This window comes from Microplitis demolitor, chromosome 9 (assembly GCF_026212275.2).
Source record: "Microplitis demolitor isolate Queensland-Clemson2020A chromosome 9, iyMicDemo2.1a, whole genome shotgun sequence".
Classification (NCBI taxonomy): Eukaryota; Metazoa; Arthropoda; class Insecta; order Hymenoptera; family Braconidae; genus Microplitis; species Microplitis demolitor.
Window position 1 is genome coordinate 6,584,985 of NC_068553.1, and position 9,169 is coordinate 6,594,153.

Sequence of the window (9,169 nt, forward strand, 5' to 3'; positions counted from 1 at the left end):
AAATTAAAATAAATAATGCGGTAACTCAAGACGGCAAAATCACGACAAACGGCTCCAAAACTCAACATAGAGAGCCACAAGCTCGAAACAGCATTAGCCAAGGGTGTGGTCAAGGCCCATCTTTTCGGCTCTCCGACTTACCACCGCTCGCTTCGAGACCCTAAACTTGACTACTGGGTCGACTCGTACTCGAGCGACACCCAAGTCCAACTCACGGCCACCATGGTCAGTTCTCAACTCCTGTGCTCTCGTCTCCTACTCCATTCATGTCTCCTCTCTACTACTCCCAGTCACTCTCACATTCTCGCCTGTCCATCCATTCTTCCCCCACCGCATACAAGCCGCGGACTCGCGGGTCTTCCCGTGGTATCACTCCCCGTGATATCCGGAGTTAGCGAATCTTTGGCTTCCTCGAGCATCGCAAACGAGGCCTGCCATTCCCAAATAAACGTAAACGTACCCCAGCTAACTCCGGGTACCAACTCGCAGGGGCGGCGACATCTCAGTCGCTCCTCCGTGATCACCACGTCAACCCCGAGAGCTAGACCTAAGCCTAGTCGTCATCACTGGTCGGGAGGCACGGTATTTTGGCCACTATCCGCAACACAGCTAGACATCCCTCGTTGAATCCACGCTCAACCACACAGACACTCCAAGACAGACATCCTACTCCATCACAGACAACTTAACGTTCACGTACTTGTACTCTCAACACACTTACTTCACCGCACACGTACTCCATACTCTCTACTCACTATTCCCTACACTCAACTCAACACACGTACTAACTCTATCACTCTCTAAGACACAGACTCACGCTTACTCCCCTTCTACTCCATCTCCTCGGCAATGTAACGTCACAATATGTATATATATATATATATATATAGATATATATTAGGGTGTTCCGAAAATATCAGATAATTTTTTTTTTGACTCTCACACGAAAAATTTGTTGGTCAGCCCTAAAAAATAATTCAGTCAAAATTTCAGCCCTTAATTCTGATTTTAAGCGGTTCATTATCAACTTCAAAGTTTTTCCATTTGAATAACATGGGAAAACTATTTTTTTTACATTATTTATGGCTGCAAACTGTGAAGAATTTTTTTTTCGAGATTATTGATCAGTGAACTTTCTTAAGCAAAAAATTGTCTATAAGTAAGTCTAAAGAATCAAATCTGTGCCCTCAATATTTCGTCTATTAATTACGTTAGAATATGCAAATTTTACGAAAATTCGTTATTTTTACATCTGGTGACTAAACTGTAGGTTGTACATAAAAAAGTTAAATGGAAATTTTGTAGTATATTCGATTTTCTACAAAATTGTCGCTACGAACTTTTTTGTATCATGAACAATTCCATAGTTATGAGCTCTTGAAGTTTCATTCTTTTAATTCTCTACCGATAACAATTAAAATATTGACTATAAAAAAAAACAAAATTAAATCTAAGACTGCCACTAAGAAATTTTTTGTATGAGAACAGTTCAATAGTTATGAGCTCTGAAAGTCTTATTATTTTAATTATTTACTTATAACAATTTAAATATTGACTATAAAAAAAAGTTAAATGGTGATGTTGTAGTACATTTAATTTCCTACCAAATTTTATTTATGAAATTTTCTGTATGATAAACAGTTAAATAGTTACAGGCGTTGAAGGCTCATAATTTTAATTATTTACTTATCACAATTAAAGTATTGAGTATAGAGACAACGGTTATTTGAAAGTTCGGTAAAAAATCCAATACGCTACGTATATACGCGGAAAATTTTGTCTTCAACAGCTCAATAAAGTTGAGCTCCAAAAGTCTCAATTATAGATTTATTTAAATTACCAGTTGAAACTATTATGTGTTGGAAATAATTTGAATCAACATTCTTTAGCACTAAAGTCCATGATATCATTAATAGTCGATTATTTATTTACTTTTTCTATTCCTTGATTACGAGAATCTAATAAATAAATTTTTTATTCGTTCTAAATTGCAGCAAGTCGATAATTTCCTGATAAATTCAAATTTAAATTTATAAAACCCACTGAGAAATTTGTTATTTTAGAAATTTGAAGCAACTTATCTAGAGTAATTCAGAAGTCTTAGTTAGGGGAAAATGGAAAAAATACATACTGCTATAAATTAACTCATTGATATATATATTATATTCACACCACTAAAAACTTTTAAGTGGTTTTATCATAAAAATCAAAGTCGCAATATATTTTACCTTATTTCATTTAAATGATTGTTTTTTACTGTCTGTAGAATTAACTTTGAATAACATCAATTTTAGAGCTCATAGTTATTTAAAAAATATACGGTTGTTATTTTTAAAAATTTCATAATAAAGATGTTTTCTATCTATAATTCATTTTTAATATCAGAAAATAGCATAGCAAGACTTCAATAGATTCAAAATTATCAAAAACTGAGCGAAAATTTGAAAAGATAGTTAACCCTGTATTTTTGTAATTTTAAAATTAAAATCCGACTCAACATCTTGACTAATGACATAAGTTGATGCTTTTTAGTTTGGTAAATGGAATCCTCATTAAAAATTATGCTTGAGTTTTTTTTTAACGGCATAAAGAAATTGAAATTGAAATGTAAAATTATTAACTTTTAGTATAATTCCGTAAAAATTATCTTTACTAAACGAAAAAATTGTTAATGGCATATGTTTGTAATATTTAAGTATCGCATACTCTGAATAAAAATTAAAAAATATTTTTTTTAATTCAAAACCAAAAAAATTTATTTATTAGATTTTCGTAATCAAGGAATAGAAAAATCGACTATTAATGATATCATGGACTTTAGTGCTAAAGAATGTTGATTCAAATTATTTCCAACACATAATAGTTTCAACTGGTAATTTAAATAAATCTATAATTGAGACTTTTGGAGCTCAACTTTATTGAGCTGTTGAAGACAAAATTTTCCGCGTATATACGTAGCGTATTGGATTTTTTACCGAACTTTCAAATAACCGTTGTCTCTATACTCAATACTTTAATTGTGATAAGTAAATAATTAAAATTATGAGCCTTCAACGCCTGTAACTATTTAACTGTTTATCATACAGAAAATTTCATAAATAAAATTTGGTAGGAAATTAAATGTACTACAACATCACCATTTAACTTTTTTTTATAGTCAATATTTAAATTGTTATAAGTAAATAATTAAAATAATAAGACTTTCAGAGCTCATAACTATTGAACTGTTCTCATACAAAAAATTTCTTAGTGGCAGTCTTAGATTTAATTTTGTTTTTTTTTATAGTCAATATTTTAATTGTTATCGGTAGAGAATTAAAAGAATGAAACTTCAAGAGCTCATAACTATGGAATTGTTCATGATACAAAAAAGTTCGTAGCGACAATTTTGTAGAAAATCGAATATACTACAAAATTTCCATTTAACTTTTTTATGTACAACCTACAGTTTAGTCACCAGATGTAAAAATAACGAATTTTCGTAAAATTTGCATATTCTAACGTCATTAATAGACGAAATATTGAGGGCACAGATTTGATTTTTTAGACTTATTTATAGACAATTTATTGCTTAAGAAAGTTCACTGATCAATAATCTCGAAAAAAAAATTCTTCACAGTTTGCAGCCATAAATAATGTAAAAAAATAGTTTTCCCATGTTATTCAAGTGGGAAAACTTTGAAGTTGATAATGGACCGCCTAAAATCACAACTAAGGGCTGAAATTTTGACTGAATTATTTTTTAGGGCTGACCAACAAATTTTTCGTGTGAGAGTCAAAAAAAAAATTATCAGATTTTTTCGGAAAACTCTAATATATATATATATATATATATATATATATATATATATATATATATATATATATATATATATATACATTGTGGTTAAGAGTAAGAAGTAATTATATTAAATTAAATTATTCAAACCAACTAATAATGTTAAATAAATGTTTTTATGTTATGCCGCCAACGCCACGATTATCGAAGCCTATGGTTTATCATTACAAACGCCGAATCTCGGACTGCGTCGAGATTTCACGTAGAATTTTATTGTTGCTGATGTCATTAAACCGATACTTGGGGCCGATTTTTTTAGTCATTTTGACTTGCTAGTTAACCTCAAACGCAAATGCTTACGCGACGGAATTACAGGTTTGACATCATCGGTTATTTCCATGCAACAACAGCATTGGACAAAATTAAGGCTGTAGATGGTGATTCCGTTTATATGAAATTGCTACGTTAGTTCGCCGAGATCACACGACCTGATTCATCCGACAACAAACCAAGGAAACATTCAACGGTGCACCACATTCGTAAAACACCTGCTCCACCTGTTTCTAGCAAAGCTCGTCGGTTATCGCCTTACAAATTAAAAATCTCCAAGAGGAATTCCGTAAAATGATTGAGCAAGGCATTTGTTGGCCATCGTAGAGTGCTTGGTCTTCGCTATTTTACATGGTCCAGAAAAAGGACGGTGGATGTAGACCATGTGGCGATTATCACCCATTAAATGACCGTACTCTTATCGATAAATATGCGCTTCGATAGATGGATGATTTTGCCGCGTATTTACATGGAAAACGAATCTTGTCTGTCGTCAATTTTACCAAAGCTTTCCTCCAACTTGGAGTAGCTCCAGAAGATGTCGAGAAAACGGCTATTATCACTCCGTTTGGCTTATTTGAGTTTTTATTCATGACTTTTGGACTCAAAAATGCAGCACAGACGTTCCAAAGATTCATCGACAAAATCAACCGTGATCTAGATTTTATATTCTTATAAATCGATGATATAATAGGCGCATCCAAAGACGAAAAGGAGCATTTAAAACACCTCAATATATTATTTTAACGTCTTCGTGATTACGGGCTAGTAATAAACGTTCCGAAGTGCCAGCTATGCAAAGCCGAAGTTAAATTCCTCGGTTATTTAATCAACAAACACGGCATTAAACCATTGCCGGAAAAGGTTGAGGCTCTCATTAACCTTCAGCTTCCTAAAACAGTTAAAGCACTTCGTGGATTCCTCGGCACAATTAATTCCTATAAAAAGTTCATTAAGAACGCTGCAGAAATTTTTGCGCCATTAAATAAAGTACTGGAAGGACCGAAAATCGAAGGATCGCATCCTGTCAGCTGGACAGCTGATCTGGAAAACGCCTTTGATGCCGCTAAACGATTTCTCACTGATGCAACACTCTTCGTGCACCTAAGAACCGACGTGGATTGGACAGTTTTTACCGATGCATCAGAAATCGGAATCGGTGCCGTCCTTCAGCAACGCATAAACAATGACTGGCAGCCGCTGTCTTTTTTTGGCCGGAAATTACAGTCGTCGATCCAAAAATTGTCGACTTATAATCGAGAACTACACGCGATTCACGAAGCCGTGAGACATTTCCGGCATATTTTCGAAGATCGACACGTAACGATCTATACAGATCATAAAACGCTCCAACACGCATTCAAACAGCGTACAGAGAGTTTCACCATGGCAATTCCGCCGTTTGAATCTCATCGGTCAATTTACGACTGACATTAGACATTTTTCGACAATATTGTCGCTGACACATTGTCACGAGTCGAAGCAGTGTCTACTGCCATTACATCGGAGGAACTTGCCGATGCACAGAAGCAAGATCTCGAGCTTCAACAACTGCTGCGACAGACCACCGCGTTGCAGCTTGGACGAATCAATTTCGACAATGGTTCAGCATTGTACTGTGACATTGCATCAGGTACGGTGTGACCTTACGTTCCAAAGCTGCTGAGAAAGAAGGTGTTTAATCCACTGCATTCGCTAGCTCATCCCAGAATCAAAGGATCATTGAAAATGATCTTTAAACGATACATTTGGCCGTCGATTAATAAAAATTGCCGAGAATGGGTGGAATCTTGCATCGATTGCTAAAAGAATAAAATCCAGAGATACGTGTCATCGCTGATCGCCAGTTTTAAACCTCCAACTGACCGATTCGAGCATATTCATATCGACCTAGTGTCTTAAAAAACGTCAAAAGGCTTCAATCAATGTCTAACGATCATCGACCGAGTCATGAGGTTTCCTGAGGCTGTCCCGTTATCCAATGAAACTGCAGAGACGATAGCACATGCACTATCACTGCACTGGATTTTACGCCACAGAGTACCGAAACGCATTACTTTGGACTAAGGTCCGCAATTTGAATCGTCGTATTCCAGTCGTTATTAAAAATGTATGGAATAAAATACCTGCACACCAAGCCGTATCATCCACAAGCCAATGGTCTCGTTGAACGTCTACATCGTCAGCTTAAATTAGCACTTTTGTGTCATAAAAAGTCATTGTATGACGCATTACCAGCCGTTTTGCTCGGCTTACGCGCTGCCTGGAAAGACAACATGCAGACGACACAAGCTGAATCAGTATACGGTGAGCCTATCCGATCACCTGGTGAGTTACTGTCTCCCACTAATAAAACTACGCCTCATAACATTGTTAATACCTTAACACGTCATTTTAACTGATCAGCACTGGCCGAAATGTCGCGTCATGGCAAGCATTTTGTTTTCTGTTTCAGGAGCCTTAGTACTTGCAGTCACGTACTGGTACGGAATGACCAGATTGGACCATCTTTCTCAGCGCCGTACGAAGGACCATATCGTGTAATAACTCGACACAATAAATACTTCATCGTCGATTTCCGAGAACGACAAATCGTCATTGCAATAGATAGATTGAAGCCGGTTTACGAGGCGAATTCAGTCGACACAGCAACAATAACGACAAACTCCCAACCGGATAACACAGCAACCGAGACCCGGAAACGCTGAGTCCGGTTTAATATTTAAAAAATTTACGCGATGAAAATTTTTTTCCATAAAAGTTTTTTTTTTTACAAATTAACAATTCATCAATGTATTATACTCATTCATTTACTTATTGATTTATTCATATCATTTGTAAATATTCCATTGCTTTAATTATCGTGTATTACATTTGAAAAAAAAAAAAAAAACAAAAGGGAGTTCTGTAGCGTTGCTACAATAATTAGGATCGATCAATTTCGGCAATCTACGCCGAACATCGATTTAAACATACTCCATCTCTACCTCATTCGTAGAGACATTACAATTGCAAGATACTCTACTATATATATATATACATTGTGGTTAAGAGTAAGAAGTAATTATATTAAATTAAATTATTCAAACCAACTAATAATGTTAAATAAATGTTTTTTTTAACCAACGTAATTAACACAGTAAAAAGAAAGTATACAAAATAAATAATGCTTGAATGCGTGTACGCAGTTCAGTAGAGTATCTTGCAATTGTAATGTCTACTGAACTGCGTACACGCATTCAAGCATTATTTATTTTGTATACTTTCTTTTTACTGTGTTAATTACGTTGGTTAAAAAAAACATTTATTTAACATTATTAGTTGGTTTGAATAATTTAATTTAATATAATTACTTCTTACTCTTAACCACAATGTATATATATATATAGTAGAGTATCTTGCAATTGTAATGTCTCTACGAATGAGGTAGAGATGGAGTATGTTTAAATCGATGTTCGGCGTAGATTGCCGAAATTGATCGATCCTAATTATTGTAGCAACGCTACAGAACTCCCTTTTGTTTTTTTTTTTTTTTTTCAAATGTAATACACGATAATTAAAGCAATGGAATATTTACAAATGATATGAATAAATCAATAAGTAAATGAATGAGTATAATACATTGATGAATTGTTAATTTGTAAAAAAAAAAACTTTTATGGAAAAAAATTTTCATCGCGTAAATTTTTTAAATATTAAACCGGACTCAGCGTTTCCGGGTCTCGGTTGCTGTGTTATCCGGTTGGGAGTTTGTCGTTATTGTTGCTGTGTCGACTGAATTCGCCTCGTAAACCGGCTTCAATCTATCTATTGCAATGACGATTTGTCGTTCTCGGAAATCGACGATGAAGTATTTATTGTGTCGAGTTATTACACGATATGGTCCTTCGTACGGCGCTGAGAAAGATGGTCCAATCTGGTCATTCCGTACCAGTACGTGACTGCAAGTACTAAGGCTCCTGAAACAGAAAACAAAATGCTTGCCATGACGCGACATTTCGGCCAGTGCTGATCAGTTAAAATGACGTGTTAAGGTATTAACAATGTTATGAGGCGTAGTTTTATTAGTGGGAGACAGTAACTCACCAGGTGATCGGATAGGCTCACCGTATACTGATTCAGCTTGTGTCGTCTGCATGTTGTCTTTCCAGGCAGCGCGTAAGCCGAGCAAAACGGCTGGTAATGCGTCATACAATGACTTTTTATGACACAAAAGTGCTAATTTAAGCTGACGATGTAGACGTTCAACGAGACCATTGGCTTGTGGATGATACGGCTTGGTGTGCAGGTATTTTATTCCATACATTTTTAATAACGACTGGAATACGACGATTCAAATTGCGGACCTTAGTCCAAAGTAATGCGTTTCGGTACTCTGTGGCGTAAAATCCAGTGCAGTGATAGTGCATGTGCTATCGTCTCTGCAGTTTCATTGGATAACGGGACAGCCTCAGGAAACCTCATGACTCGGTCGATGATCGTTAGACATTGATTGAAGCCTTTTGACGTTTTTTAAGACACTAGGTCGATATGAATATGCTCGAATCGGTCAGTTGGAGGTTTAAAACTGGCGATCAGCGATGACACGTATCTCTGGATTTTATTCTTTTAGCAATCGATGCAAGATTCCACCCATTCTCGGCAATTTTTATTAATCGACGGCCAAATGTATCGTTTAAAGATCATTTTCAATGATCCTTTGATTCTGGGATGAGCTAGCGAATGCAGTGGATTAAACACCTTCTTTCTCAGCAGCTTTGGAACGTAAGGTCACACCGTACCTGATGCAATGTCACAGTACAATGCTGAACCATTGTCGAAATTGATTCGTCCAAGCTGCAACGCGGTGGTCTGTCGCAGCAGTTGTTGAAGCTCGAGATCTTGCTTCTGTGCATCGGCAAGTTCCTCCGATGTAATGGCAGTAGACACTGCTTCGACTCGTGACAATGTGTCAGCGACAATATTGTCGAAAAATGTCTAATGTCAGTCGTAAATTGACCGATGAGATTCAAACGGCGGAATTGCCATGGTGAAACTCTCTGTACGCTGTTTGAATGCGTG

The 9,169-nt window shown here is 35.8% G+C and overlaps 2 protein-coding genes across 2 annotated transcripts; one reads left to right on the forward strand and one right to left on the reverse strand.

The window, feature by feature from the left end:
- The first annotated feature begins 6,216 nt into the window (after positions 1-6,216).
- LOC128668521 (uncharacterized) lies at positions 6,217-6,816 on the forward strand. The gene is made up of 2 exons (XM_053741673.1): positions 6,217-6,436; positions 6,515-6,816. Exons 1-2 carry the CDS (start codon positions 6,217-6,219, stop codon positions 6,814-6,816), a joined length of 522 nt encoding a protein of 173 aa, XP_053597648.1.
- Positions 6,817-7,814: 998 nt separating this feature from the next.
- LOC128668522 (uncharacterized) lies at positions 7,815-8,414 on the reverse strand. The gene is made up of 2 exons (XM_053741674.1): positions 8,195-8,414; positions 7,815-8,116 (listed from the first exon to the last, which is right to left on the reverse strand). Exons 1-2 carry the CDS (start codon positions 8,412-8,414, stop codon positions 7,815-7,817), a joined length of 522 nt encoding a protein of 173 aa, XP_053597649.1.
- Positions 8,415-9,169: the final 755 nt, after the last annotated feature.